Source organism: Pimephales promelas, chromosome 22 (genome assembly GCF_988280905.1).
Source record: "Pimephales promelas chromosome 22, fPimPro1.hap1.1, whole genome shotgun sequence".
NCBI classification, from domain to species: Eukaryota; Metazoa; Chordata; class Actinopteri; order Cypriniformes; family Leuciscidae; genus Pimephales; species Pimephales promelas.
Window position 1 is genome coordinate 20,252,945 of NC_142790.1, and position 15,499 is coordinate 20,268,443.

The window sequence follows — 15,499 nt, forward strand, 5'->3', positions numbered from 1 at the left end:
GTTATATACGAGGACGTTCATTTGGCGAATGTGAACTAGTGTATAGTTGGTGCTGCAGGTAATTACACAATAAAAATAACAATATAGTTGCAACGATATCCGTCTGTTCGTTCATGTTGTCAAAGTTACCCGCCGAATTGACAACACGCTGACATCAGACGCACAACCATTTACTAAACCAATCAATGTCAAGATGCAGCCTACATGCATAGGCTGGACGTAAGTATGTTACGTAAAGTTCTAGAGTGCGCTCGCATTATTGCAGTGTGAAACCAAACCAAAACTTTCTGAAAGTATAAAATGCATTAAAACATGAACTTTGGTTCGAACCTTGGTGCAGACTTTCAGGTGTGAAAACGCTCTATTCAGTAATACCGCATTATCCATTTGACTGTACATCTGGATTTGAACTGAAGCGAGCTGAATGATGACACAACTGTTTTCTGCAGAGCTGTTGTGAAGGTGATTTGACATTTCATATTGGATTAATCAATAATGTTATTGAACTGAACTGAATAAACACTGATCTGACTCATATTTGATGAAGTTTGCATAATTGATTAAGTTATTTTCCTGTTTATTACTGAGAATCAACCTCTATTGCATAAAGTGCTGTATAAATAAAGGTGACTTGATTTAAAATGCCTGCGAAATTCCTCAGTGACAAAATTAACAGCACCATCTGTCTACTAGGAATGTTACATATACCTCATAAGAGAAGGTTTCACCATTTTTCAAACGCTTCACAGATTGTAGACTACCCTAGATTCAGTATATGAATTGAGAGCCTCCTTTAGTCTCAGTCTGTGGGTTTTATAGCTCACATGATTTGGGTAAAGGGGAGCAAAACTCGGTTTGTGTTTGATACAGGCTTCCACAGTGGGCCGGCCAACCGAACAAAACAAAACACAAAAAAGATTGCATCAACCTGTTGTCCTCCGCCTGTCAGACAAACATGCATGAGCTCCCAGATTTATGGAAATGGTCTCTCTATCTTTTTTTTTGGCAGCAAGACTGGCCATATCTGGACTCAGCCACTACTGTTTGGACTAGATAAGTTTGAATTTGCATTTCTAATGAGATTGATCATGTCCAAGCGTGCTTGCCGTAGATGCATGCTCCGCTCGGCCATGTTTTGGTGGGCAGGGTAGGAGGGTCACCACTGCATGCGGACCCCATGAGACATCATCCCATACTGTCAGAATTCACAGACAAACACACATTTTTTTCCCTCTCTCACTGTCTGCTTTCCACTTTGGCCCCTAACCAAAAACTGTAATCACATTTCTCAGCTTGCACGATCTTTGGCAGAGGAGGAATGCTGGAGATTACACAAGCTTCTGCACAGTCATGTTTCTGTTATGACTCTATCAATACTGCTGACAGCAACCTCATAATATGGCCTGAAAACTGGATTTCAGTGACTGATTCACTGAACTTTTGATTCCACGACAGCAACGTATGAACACCTTTATTCTGTCATCACCATGTTCTCATGCCAATCAAATTCATCATTAGAATGAACTGAAAACTAAGGTCTAAATATGTGGACTCAATTTTAGCCTAATCACATTCATAACCAAGGTGCGGTGTGAAAAATTAACAGCAATAAAGTTATAAAGCCATACAGTACGTGCGATAAATGACGTGTGACTGGACATTTAGAAATTTCAACCTACCACCCAACTTTAGGATAAGTTAAACATGCATAGAGCGAAAAAAGAAGAAGTCTCATGCCGTTTTTTCCCTGTTTGATGAATCACTGAGTTCAAACATGAGTGAATGAATGATGATCTTCTTCACATCAGCAAGAAGCGATCAGCAGACCCCAGAAAGAAGAGTTACTAATGAAAGAGAGTCAGAGAGGCCGTTCAGCTACATTACGGCGGAGAAAAGAGGACTTTTAGCCTCTTTCAGGCCATTTAACAACATTCTATGAAAGGGGTCTGCAGTTTTCAAATTGGTCCCATAATCACCCCAGTAATAGCCCATGGAATAAAGTGTGCTAGAAAAGGCACTCTGTCCCTCACTCAAGTGTGCTGAACCCTAAAATACCACCAGCTAATTATATAATGACCACATTTATTGTCAACAGCATGAAAGACAGAAGAGTGGAGTTTCATTTTTGGCAAAGTTTGAGTACCGTGTGGGAATATTTCTATCATAAACAGTCACGCACCAGCTAACACAGCAGGAGCAGGTACAGGCCAATGAACTGCTTTAATGAACTGTAAATGCCCTTCTGAAGAAATAGCATGTAGAGGGGTCATTTCATGAATTTTTATCATTATGTTTTCCCAAGAGGACCATTTACAAAGTCAATGTGTTTGTACCAAAATACTTGGTAGAGTAAAAAATAAATACAAATAATTAAAAAATTTATATATATATATTTTTTAATAAAAAACAAACAAATGTAAATAAAATGTAAAAATTATTAAATAAAAATTATGAATTTCAAAAATGTTAAAGATTATATATATATAAAGAATTAATATTATTATTTATTATCAAATAATATAATTTAATAATAAATTAAATTATTAAATAATATTATTATATTATTATTTAATAATATATTAAATTAATAATATAATATACCCCCCCCCCCCTTAAATCATATCACAGGGATTTTATTTACTGTTAATTTAATTATGGCCTTGATCTGTGCGCAAATTCCGTAATAATATATTTTAATCAATTAACACACAATATACCTTAATTAATTGAACAGTATATACAGTAATTAATTGAATACAATCTACAATTGATGATCTCAAATGGTACGATGCGAACCGGAGTCCTTCAACGAAATAAATGGACATAGAAGGTCAATTCCACTTCCCTCATGCCTCAGCGTACAGGAATTGAGGATTTTTGCTCAATTGTGTATGAGTTCAGTCATGCAGGCACATTTCCCTTTGCTTGAGCCGGTGTGCGTACAAATCATTAAATTCAACAGTAATTTTCTTGTTTGAAAAGCGTTTGAAGGTAAGCAGAGTCTCTGAATGTGTTTGACCAGTGATCCGGCAGGCCATCACTCTCTTTAGAGAGCACAATCAAAGCAAATGCCACTGCATCAGTGTGAATGTAAAGTCCTGAGGCCACTGCAGTCACTCTTCATCTCTTTCTACCAACTACACATTATTCTTTAACAAGTCCTCTGCCATGCCTTCAATCCTTCACTATCTCTCAGGTCTTTATATCAAGTCAGCTAATTAACACTGATGGAAGTGTGATACTATGGGTTGACTGCTGTCGATAGAACAGGTCAGAAAAAGGTCCTGAAAGCCTCATTCAAGGTTAAGTGTGTAATTACTACATTAAAATGACTTCTCCTATCACAGCTTAAAATACATTGTAAGCCATTCATCATATCCTACAACTCAATTCCTGAGACACAGACAGACAGACAGACAAGATTGCTAACATAACCAGATTCTATGTGCAAGACAAACTTCAACCTTTGATGAGTTGAACTTCACTTGTCAGTCCATATGCTAATTGAAACAAGTGTCAGATTCAGAAATGCTGCTTAAGTCTGAATATGGACCGTATAAGAAACAATGCCTTTAATGAGTCATTTCTCCAGTGTATTAAACGCTGCCCCCCATTTGTGTGGCCAGCTGAGTACTACACATTGATCAGAGTGATTCGCTGACCTCGCCAAATCTTTTGTTTTAGTTTGCTGTTTACCAGGACTTGAAGACATTAATAAATGCCCTATGTGATCCTTCTATCTGCCTGATTCAATACATTTGTTAATTCCTAACATGAGGGACCAATCAGTGCTTCAGTTTATCCCATTAGAGCTGATCTGGCAAATTTCACACAATGAATGTAGCTCAAAACAAAACAAGCCTATTATTAGGAATTTCTTTAGAAATGTGACATTTTTTAACTTTTTATGGCTATGGGCTAGGGCTATGACACATCTTCTAAAAGAGTACAGAATCTCCCTAAAATAACACTAATGTTACTGAATGAAATGTCGACTAGGACTGTGCAAGCAAACTCCATCTATGTTTTGTTTATCATTCTTAATCTGATATGGATATAATATCTGTTAAAAACACAATTTTCTCATATTTTTGATGAAAATGTTGCATTTTGATGAAACTTACATTCAAGAGTTGACAAAAAATGCATTAAGTTAGAATAAAACAAGTTTTGTTTAAAAGCAGAGGCTATGTCCTTTTATATATAAATATAAATGTATATATTGCATGTTCAGATAATCATAAATCAAAATATTGTGGGAGCCCTGAGCATTTTGTGAATATGATAAAAAAAAAAATGCTGACAGTGGCCAGCAACTTTTATAAAAAAAACTTAGTCAGAAACGAGGATTAGTTTGAGACGAGGATTCGAATGCAGAGGAAATTTAGTGACAGGTAGATAAGGTACAAACACTTTGCACAAGCGGGAAGGAAACACAAGAAACAGGTAACTTGTACAAACGAACCAGCACAGGACTACAAACACAGGGAAGAGTAATAGGGGAATAAACAAAGCATATTGTGAACACCAATAATCAGATAACAAGATGGGAGGGGCTAGACAAGAGACAGGAGAGCACATGGCACAAAGGAAACACCATGTGCTCACAATAAACAGAACTGGAAAACAAGCACATGACAAACCAGACACTGTGACAGTATTTATCCAAATAATTAAACATACTGTAGGTAAAACATGAAGCATTTCCACAGTTATTAAATCTAGTACAGTTTATATATTTTCATTTAAAACAAATGTAATGCACACTTATAACACTATACATTGTGTTTTATTACCCTGGGATCCATGGTTTTAATTTTTCCATGCTTATTTGTGACTTGGACTCTCAAAAAGATAATACAGATCTGATTTGATTGATAAACAAACAGACAAATCCTTCTCAGATAATTGTCAACTCACATCAAATCAATCTCTTGTAAAATGAGCAGCGATCCTTAAAAAAAAAAAAAAACTCACTGTGCCTAACAGTGTGCAGACTGTGTGTGGCATTTGACATTTGACCGCATGTGATGGGCGGCTTGGGAGAGCACACAGGAGATTAGATGACACACACACACACACACACACTGGGTCCTTCTCATTAGCTGCAGAGACTGCATAGAGAAACTGCTGACCACTGAGGGCTTTTACAAATGCTGACATGTGGCCCCACAACTGACCTCATGGTTAAACGAGAGATGTGCATGTGCCATACACACACAAACACACTCTCTAACCAATACGCCCAGTGATCCCCTAAAGAAAGAAAGACAAAAAAAAAATCAATGTTCTGTGTTTCACAGGCCACTGAAAGCTAATGAAAGTCATTCATTAAACCAGCCAGCTACCAAAACACTTTACACTACCTCTAAACGTTTTATACCAAACCATCTATTAGATTTTTTTCCCCTTTCCTCTCATCACATGCAAATGATTGTTTTAGACACAATAGAGCATTCATTTAGAGGTCAAGTTCCCTCCTCTTCCTCCATTACAGCATTTATTCCCTGTGATTTGCATATTAATGTCGACCTTATCTACTCGTCTACACTTGTTTGTTTGGCCCAAGTAATGGAATCTCATCATGTCCAATACCGTTTCAATTAAAAAAATTAAACAAAATATATAACATAAATCGGCCAATAAATTCAACAATTTCTGCTTAATTTATTATTTTAAACAGGATTTTCTTTTTCACACTGTCAATGACTTCTTGCTGAAGAGTATTTTCAATATCAACAGTTTTTTAAATCACTATTTTTGTCATTTTAAATGGTTCTACAATGTAAGAAATGTACATTAATAATAATGCAAAATAACAAAAATGCTAAATCGTTTCACCCATGCAAATAATACTATTGTGTCTTTGGCATAGGCATAACTGAAGCATAATTGAAAATCAAGGCTTGGTAATATTGGAAGGGCTTTGATGATGTCATTTTTCACATAATGCCATTCTATAAGTGAGCGTAATTCTGTTCAGAGTCACACTGGTCCCGTATGAGCACAGGCTCTAAGAGGCTTATTATGGCATTATAAAGTAAAACCTCTGCATTTTTCCAGTGGATACAGCATCCATCACTTCAGTTTGGACAAATTCAAATCAATAATCTATCATCACAATACCACAATAATGAATCATAATTTCAAACTCTTACATTGAAATACTGTGCTACCATTGAATAGTCTAATAGCAAAGACACACAAGCTCAGTATCACTGCCAATGCACATACAGTAAGTGTTAATGTAAGAACACCGTGACATCCTCCGAAAATGAGACTTCAATTTCTACAAAATAATGTTGAAGGAAATGAAATCACCCAATAATTCCATTTTCGTCCCTCCACTTCACTCCTGTTTGCAGTCACATGGTCTTTAGTATAATGACTTCCACCAGCTTACGCTTTATGCACAACCTTTGCCGTTTAAAAGATATGTACGGAACTTCAGCTGAAGCAAAATGGACAGTCATGCTTTCAGGGGAAGCAATTCACCACGGTACATTATTGCACCGGAGCACTGACTGGCAACCCATTATCCAATTTGAATAATAACACATTGCCTTCAGCCCGTGAGCTACGGAAGCCTCGGCTCTAAAAATATAGCATAGAATAGAAAGGAGCAGGCAGAAATATTGTGAAAGAGCTTTGCCTTAATGTCCTCTCTGTAGGTTACAGCAGCCGTTTAGAGAAGAGAGACCTGAAGCGGCCCACCCGCACACACACACACCTAACTGGGACAGCAGATGCTCAGCGGGAAAGATGCTGAATGGAAGTAACCGTGCACACACACACAAACAAAAGGTTAAATATGCTCTGCAGCAAAAAAAAAAAAAAGAGGAATAGCTTCATTAATGCAAAGGTAACCGTGCTTTTGTATATAAACAGCTTTCTGTTGTTGAGTTTGCACAAAAAAAGTGCCAATGGGAAATGAAGCTGTTTTTGTCTTCATACTAATGGATGGTTTGGCAAATTTGTATAGACAAAGGTTACATCTATAGAGGTCTGTCTTTGTCTCCGTACTAAATAATTACAATGGTAATGGGACTATTTCATGTATTTGTGACTTTGTCTCTTAAAGGGACAGTTCACCCCAAAATTTTATTCAACGTCAAGTTGTTCCAAACCTGTATGAGTTTCTCTCTTCTGTTAAACACACAAAAAAGTGTTTTGAAGAATGTCGATAACCAGACAGTTAATGGACCCCGTTGACTTCCATTGTACTATGGAAGTCAATGGCTACCATCAACTGTCTGGTTATCAACATTCTTCAAAACATCTTCTTTTGTGTTTAACTTAAGAGAGAAACTCATACAGGTGGAACAACTTGAGAATGGATAACCTTTTGAGTGAACTATCCCTTTATCTGTGACTTTATCACAATTGTTTACAGTCTCTTATAGAATTTATACATTATATCACACAAGTATGACTATTTCGACTGTTTATCAGAATTTATCAGAATCTTTCACAATTAAGTCTTTATCTCTCACAATATAACTTATTTCACAATTATGAGTTGTGCTTTTTACTCTGAAGTTGAAACTGGCTTTAACAGATCTCTGTACCTTAAAGCACACAGACTTAAATTTAGTTGAAAGCCTCAGGTTGACTTTAATACGCAGTGAGCGAGAGGAATTTTGGGTGAAAAATGTAAATGCACAGAGAGCTAAAACCTTTGGGGGAATTGGCCACATAGAGAACACACAGTGAGACATGTTATTCAGAGATGACCTTTCACTAAACACTCCCTGCTGTTCCCCAGGCACTGAGAGAAAACGACGGAGGAAGAGAAAGAGTGAAAATGAAGCTAGAAAGATAGAAGCGACTGCAACAACAACACACAGACACACATGCAACACTTAATATTAATATTAAGGATGTTCAGATTGCCTCCATACTCATATGTGTGCACTAAATGACCCATATTCTAATACTGTGAGCAGTCAAACTACTAATCCAAATGATATTAGCCGGGGCAAATATCTCAATGTCAAGATGCTTAATGTAGCATTTTGGGGAGTCATAAGCGCATTTTAAGTCGCCTGGTTCCACACACACTTCCACAGACATGCCTAAGCTGCTCAAAAATGGTTGTGTTCTATATAAAGACGCCTATGATGGCTAAAAATGTTGTGTTCTTATGCAACCAAGGGGCGGGACCCACTCGTGCACGGTTTTATAATCAAATCATTAAAAAAAAAAAAATTATTGGAAAGGTCTGAGACTCATGGATCCATATCTGGTGACTATTTTCTGATAGAAGTTATATTGTGACAAAAATCTATTAATTTGTGACAGGAGAATGCATTAGAAAAATCAATGAAATGTAGGTTTCGCCCGGTGGCTATTTCTGGTATAGCACCTAAACGAAATTTTTGTGATATCAACTTCAAATTTGGAATACAACTTAAGGCTTTGATTTCTTAACAAATTTCATTTAAAATATAGATTGTGTTAATATATAAAAATGTTTGCTTTGCAGTAAACTGTTCAATTGTGTTAACAGGTTCAATTTATTTATTTAAAGCTTGAAATTAAGCTAAACAGCTAGAAACAAGCTCTAAAGTGATACAATATTTCTTATATTTATTTGCTCCCTCAATATCTGTATTTCTAAGCAACAGGATTCAAATGATCTTGGGAAACCTATCTATAATAAAAATGTATTTAAATTACATGTATTTGTTCAATAAAATAATTATTAAATATATTTCATTTAAAGTTATTTTATCATATTACTCCTAGTTTGGAGTCAAAAATAGGATGCGCCAATATCAAAAATGCTGTCTAGGACTAGGTAGGATGCTCACTCATTTTAAAGACAGCCTCTGTCTAAAGTGTCTGAATGGAGAGCTAATGGGAAGCAGCAGTTGATTGAGAGAAGCAGGTCTGTATCACTTCCTGATGTCTGCTATCTCTCTTTAGAGATATTTCCAAATGCTCAGCATCAGGAGATTGACTGTCAAACGGAAGCGATGTCTCCTGACAGAATAAAGACTAAAAGGTTATTCATTCAGAATATTTTACCATCCAACCTGAGAGAGATGAGGGAGCTATGATAGACAAACTGAATATTAAGTTAAATTTACTTGAGCATGTTAAAATCATATTAACTCATAACACCACAGAAAAAGGAAAAGAGTCTGGGTATATGTGTGTGTGTAATCACGTTATTGGGCAGGACGTGTTCCAGACAGCCGTGAACCAGACTGATCCAGAGCCAAAGAGTGACTGGATTTACAGCAGTAACACATTAACACACATGAATCACACTCAATGTTTACTCAACTATGTGTGTCGCTATTGAAAACACAGAAAAACAAAGCAAAATAGGAAAAAAATTGAATGTGCAACCAGGTTAAATTGTTTTACGGACACAAGTTTTCCAATTATACATTGCGTGCATCAAGTTTACAGTCAAATTTTAGGAAATGTCTATTTTGCTTATTTTATTCAGCTTATTTCACACCGAATCAAAGTCCATCCTGCACTACAGGAAACTACCCAGGCTTCACTCATACTGTACAACTCATACAGTAAACCTTATTTTTGGCTTTGTGGTAATGAATCTATGCAAGCATGCAGGCCCAGTGAGCCCAGTGTCTCTTTATCAACTCTACCCAGAATTCCCAGAAGACTCATTTGACAATCAAGGCTGGTCTACTGTAATCGTATCTCCAGTCTTCAATATTGTCAGGCTGATAAGTCATTGCTAGTCGACACTGGCTCAGTGTCTGTCTCCAGTAAACCCAACTATGCAACAGATGGTAGGAAGAAACACACTATATACACCCACAACTAAAGATGAAAGACTAAACAGTGACACTTTCTGTTTATATAATGAATAATAAAAACATACTGTCTGACTCTGTTATCATTTCATAAATAATTGAAACCACAGTTAAAATTAATTAAAGAGTATATTTATATACACATGCATTATATATACATTCACCTAAAGGATTATTAGGAACACCATAACACTGTGTTTGACCCCCTTTCACCTTCAGAACTGCTTTAATTCTACGTGGCGTTGATTCAACAAGGTTCTGAAAGCATTCTTTAGAAATGTTGGCCCATATTGATAGGATAGTATCTTGCAGTTGATGGAGATTTGTGGGATGCACATCCAGGGCACAAAGCTCTCGTTCCACCACATCCCAAAGATGCTCTATTGGGTTGAGATCTGGTGACTGTGGGGGCCATTTTAGGACAGTGAACTCATTGTCATGTTCAAGAAACCAATTTGAAATATTTCAAGCTTTGTGACATGGTGCATTATCCTGTTGGAAGCAGCCATCAGAGGATGGGTACATGGTGGCCATAAAGGGATGGACATGGTCAGAAACAATGCTCAGGTAGGCCATGGCATTTAAACGATGCGCAATTGCGGCACTAAGGGGCCTAAAGTGTGCCAAGAAAACATCCCCCACACCATTACACCACCACCACCAGCCTGCACAGTGGTAACAAGGCATGATGGATCCATGTTCTCATTCTGTTTACGCCAAATTCTGACTCTACCATCTGAATGTCTCAACAGAAATCGAGACTCATCAGACCAGGCAACATTTTTCCAGTCTTCAACTGTTCAATTTGGGTGAGCCTTGCAAATTATAGCCTCTTTTTCCTATTTGTAGTGGAGATGCGTGGTACCCGGTGGGGTCTTCTGCTGTTGTAGCCTATCCGCCTCAAGGCTGTGCGTGTTGTGGCTTCACAAATGCTTTGCTGCATACCTCGGTTGTAACGAGTGGTTATTTCAGTCAAAGTTCAATCAATCGATCTCAGCTTGAACCAATTGGCCCATTTTCCTCTGACCTCTAGCATCAACAAAGCATTTTCACTCCATTCTTTATAAACCCTAGAAATGGTTGTGTGTGAAAATCCCAGTAACTGAGCAGATTGTGAAATACTCAGACCGGCCCGTCTGACACGAACAGCCATGCCACGCTCAAAATTGCTTAAATCACCTTTCTTTCCCATTCTGACATTCAGTTTGGAGTTCAGGAGATTGTCTTGACCAGGACCACAACCCTAAATGCATTGAAGCAACTGCCAAGTAATTGGTTGATTGATGATGAAATTTGGCACAGATGATAGGTATTATACTCTATTTTTTAATAATGCATTACAACAATAGTTACTATTATAAACAGTATTTGTTGTGCTGCATTTAATAACTGGTGATTTAAATAATAAAAAATACATTAATGCCATCAGAAGAATCGGTAAAAATATGGACAAACATATATAAATAATTTCAACACGCGATGGACAAAATCTATAACTGTCATGAATAAAAAAAAGCTTCATTTTGTTTATGCCGTTTTTTTTTTTACTAATGTGTTACCAGAAAATATGCCAGAATACACTGCTCACTTAGCGTTTGTTTATGAGGAGTCCGATTTTTATTACGAAAAAGTCACTTGAGTGAAGTAATTACGATTTCTTCTTGTTGGTAGGAAATTCCCAGGAGGACTCGAATACAGCACAGCTTTATAGAAAGCGTTACTGATTAAGTATTGCATTTATTCTGGAGAGTCAGATGCAACCGAGACCACAAACAGAGCAACACCATGCGTCAACAGTTTTGAACGAGTGTTTTGCACAGATGGCCACTGGAAACATCAGTTGAATGAAAATCTTAATCAGCTACTTGTTGTGTAAAGCTTCACTTATGGTAAATTAAAAGGCTAAATCAATATTACGCAGCAAAGTAACATTGTGGCTTTCTTCCCGTACCCAGCTCTCTGTGGTAACCTTGAGACTCTGAGCGCAGCAGGACTTCTTTTCTTTCTCACCCTGTCGCTTTCAACGGACCGTCTAAAGACTGATTCTTTTCATGTAAGACAACTGTGAATAGGGAATAAAAATGTGTGGTAAAAATGATGGACATCCTTTTTTTTGGGTTTTACACAGGCACATGCACCTCCTGTCCCACTGAAGTGAACTTCTTAACAGTTAAACATCTTCATACAGTGCATTTGAGAAGCTCGAGATGTCTTTTGAACCTGTGTCCCTCACTTGAGCGTTACTGTGAGAGAGTCAGGAACAAATTAAAGAGCTCAGAGTGACAGACCTCCACTGTTTCTCCTCCCTTCCTCTTTCACTGAAGAAAACAAAAACAAAAAAAACACACTCACAGCCAACCAGAGATTGCAGGAATTGGAAGGTCAAGCCACCAAGAGATACACATAATTAACAAGTGTGATGAATGTTAACTAAAGTTAAACGATGTTAATTGCTATTGAATGTTGGGGAAGCTAATGGGATACTCACTTAAGAGAAGACTACATTTCCCATTGGATTCAACAATACTATTTTTTTTAAAGAAAGTTGTATTTCATTCACAATTATCAGGAAATGCTATTCTTAGTGCAATACAAAACTGCACAAATATATATATATACGTTGTGTGTGTGTGTGTGTGTATATATATATATATATATATATATATATACACACACATACACACTACAGGTCAAAATTTTTAGATCAGTAAGATTTTTTATGTTTTTAAATGAAGTCTTTTCTGCTCACCAAGGCTGTTTTATTTGATGAAAAAAAATGACAAACAGTAATATTGTGAAATATTATGACAGTTTAAAATGACTGTTTTCTATTTTAGAATAGAAAACAGAGGGATCGTTCTTCCACCACCTAAGCTCTACCCACAAAAAAGCGTCACCATGTTTTCCAACTGAAAATTGGTCTATAGAAGTCTTTATTTAGCTAAGTAACGTGCAGATGTGAGTCCGATGCTCAGGTGGGGCTCTGTCATGCAGCAAATATCTATGAGTTTCTCTAAGGCATGAGAAGAAACCTGTGGAAACTAGTTTAACCCCGGTGCCCTCATGTGACGTGTGCACATGTAGGCAGCAACATGGGGAGCCATGCACACTTTCTTTCACATACAAACTCAAGGTAATGTGTCAATCACAATATGAGCTGAAATTACATTTGAAACTCCCGCTTGACCTTTGCGCAAAAAAGTCAAGAATATTGTCAGCATTTCCATAACCATACAATTACATCCTTCAGACAGCACACCCTCATTATTGAGACTTGTTGAAGAATTAGATAGCCGCTGCTGCACACACCCACACACAGTACATTAGCATTACCTGATACTACTCATGCTGCCACCTGTCTCAGATCCCAGTTTGCATCGCTCCAGCTGAGTAGCCACTATCTGACGCTCCGCCTCCAGCTCTCGAGTTAATCTTTCAAACTGTAGTTCCTGGGGAAAGAAAAAGACAGATGGTCAGTAAACAAAATTCATTGAATGCCATTATGCCACTTGACTATTGAAATACAACAGATTCAATCTATACAGTGTTACACAAGTCTTTCCACAGTAACAGTTCAAACTAGAATTGTCGAGTGGCATTTAATTGTCCATAAATTGCAGTCATAATGTTAAAGTGTTCTTATGTATCTGCTTCGTTTTTTTTTTAATTTTTGCAATGCCGTTTTTAGAGCTGGGTGAACAATACTGATTAATCATATATATAATATAATTATATAAACACAAATTTTTATTTTGGATGCGATTAATCGCTATTAATCGTTTGACTCCCCAAGTAGTGTGTGGGTGCTTTGTTACTTTTAAAACAGTCTCAGCTTTCAAATTCTGTCAATTTTATAACAAAGTTAGAACAATAAATCCTGTTTTGACATCCTTTAATGTGGCGTGACACACAAACGCACATCAACGGATCATTTCTTTCTCTTTACTACTAATTATAGCACAAAATCAATACAAATATCAGAAGGCATTTTTAAAGAAACAGAACAACTCACTGAAATATATGTGAAAAACAAATCAGCTTACCACGTAACAAAACCACGTAACGTTCCATTTACCTCGGAAAAGCCGTTCAATTATAGCTTGTTAGTTAGATAAAAAATAATTAGAGAGGAGATTATTGCAAAATACTACATATTTATCATTATATTTCTACCTAACCTGTAAGTGATGATTATCAGATGTAGGCTATCAAAAAAAAATTATTGTTACTTTTTTTTAATTACAGTGATTATTTAATGTTTATATTTCAACAACAAATTGGAGTAGACACATAATTATATCATTACATACAAACTAAAGTCTGTGTGAAATTCTGGTCTGGTACATCTGATTAGAAAAGATTAGATAACTTTTTAGACAAAAATAAGAGAACAACTTCTGGATGATTTGAATTAACATACTAATACTAAGTGTTTGGGGTTTGTTCAAATCCCTAACCATATAAGACTTAGCAGGAACCACTAATTACATTCAATGCCATTTATATTCCTATAGAGGGCACATTCTGTTCTCTCCTGTAATTATATCGAGTTTAAAAATTTGTTATTTTGATCATATTAAACTCTAGTCCCAGTCCCATTGAGAATCTTCTGTAGAATTAATGGAGCAACGTGCAAGCCAGCAATAAATCAAACGGACAGACCTCCGGCCGGCCCTGAGAGATGATAATCACCACTAACGCCCCAGCTGGGACCGAAAGCGCACTATCAGTAGATATAATCGCATAGACGGCCAGCCCCAAGCTGCCCCCTCCAAGACAACAGGGTTTCCACCAAACAAGAAGCCTTCAGACAACTTCCAATTCCTCAAATATACTCAAAGAAAGACTAAAGAGCTGCATAACACAGTGTTCTTCTAACCTGACGCCATGAGATTCCAGCAACAAGCAATTTAGTCTATCAATATGATCAATCTTTGACGCTCTTCAGACTACAGAGAGTCAAAACAAATAAGTACGGGACCGTTTGAAAGCAGATGCCTATCTGTAGGTAGGTAGGTACCGAATTGAGTCGAAATAGTCTTGCAGTGCGCCCATGTCTATAGATTCCCGACCCGCACCAGAATGCAGAATCGTTGTGTATTGTCATTGTGGCTGGTTATGACAAAAAATGTTCTGATTAACATAGAAAATATAGCTTTTTTAATGTGTCGCATCTGATTAGGGCACGGTGTAAGACCCCCAAAGTGTTTTATTCCTGGTCCAGAAAATGAAGATGAGGATAAAATAGAAATTGAGAAAAAAAAAAAAACTGATGCTCCTCAGCAGGTGTTCTCGTCACCAGTACCTGTTTTAATTACAGCTGTCGGAAGATCGATTGGGGTTCAATCCGTAACCACCTGCATACAGGGATCGTACAATAGAAGGGTTTATTGATCCAGCTCTGAAAGCCATTTGTGGACTAAATTAGATGATGGTGTGTCCCACCAGTCCCTATTCCCAGACACCAGAATAACTCCTAATTCCTTTTCAATCCGCACTTTTATCCGCACTCAATAACAACCAACTAGCTCTCTGTCACCAAACAAACCAGCATTCAAAAACTGTGGATTTTAACAGTATTTTACTTCTTGCATTGAATCTACTTGGCAAAAATAGCAATGAAGTTTCTTTTTGTTTTTATCTATTTCATTTATAAATATTAAAAGTGGCACTGTCAATTAATCGCATCGATTAATCGCGATTAA

The 15,499-nt window shown here is 36.9% G+C and overlaps 1 protein-coding gene across 5 annotated transcripts in view; it reads right to left on the reverse strand.

Moving 5' to 3' along the window:
- Positions 1 to 15,499, reverse strand: part of ctnnd2a (catenin delta 2a) — a 276,192-nt gene that overhangs the window by 182,649 nt on the left and 78,044 nt on the right. For all 5 annotated transcript variants that reach the window (XM_089125770.1, XM_089125769.1, XM_089125768.1 and 2 more), the window contains one exon: positions 13,128 to 13,243. In XM_089125770.1, coding sequence (XP_088981896.1) covers positions 13,128 to 13,243 — 116 coding nt within the window. The remainder of the gene's footprint in view (positions 1 to 13,127; positions 13,244 to 15,499) is intronic.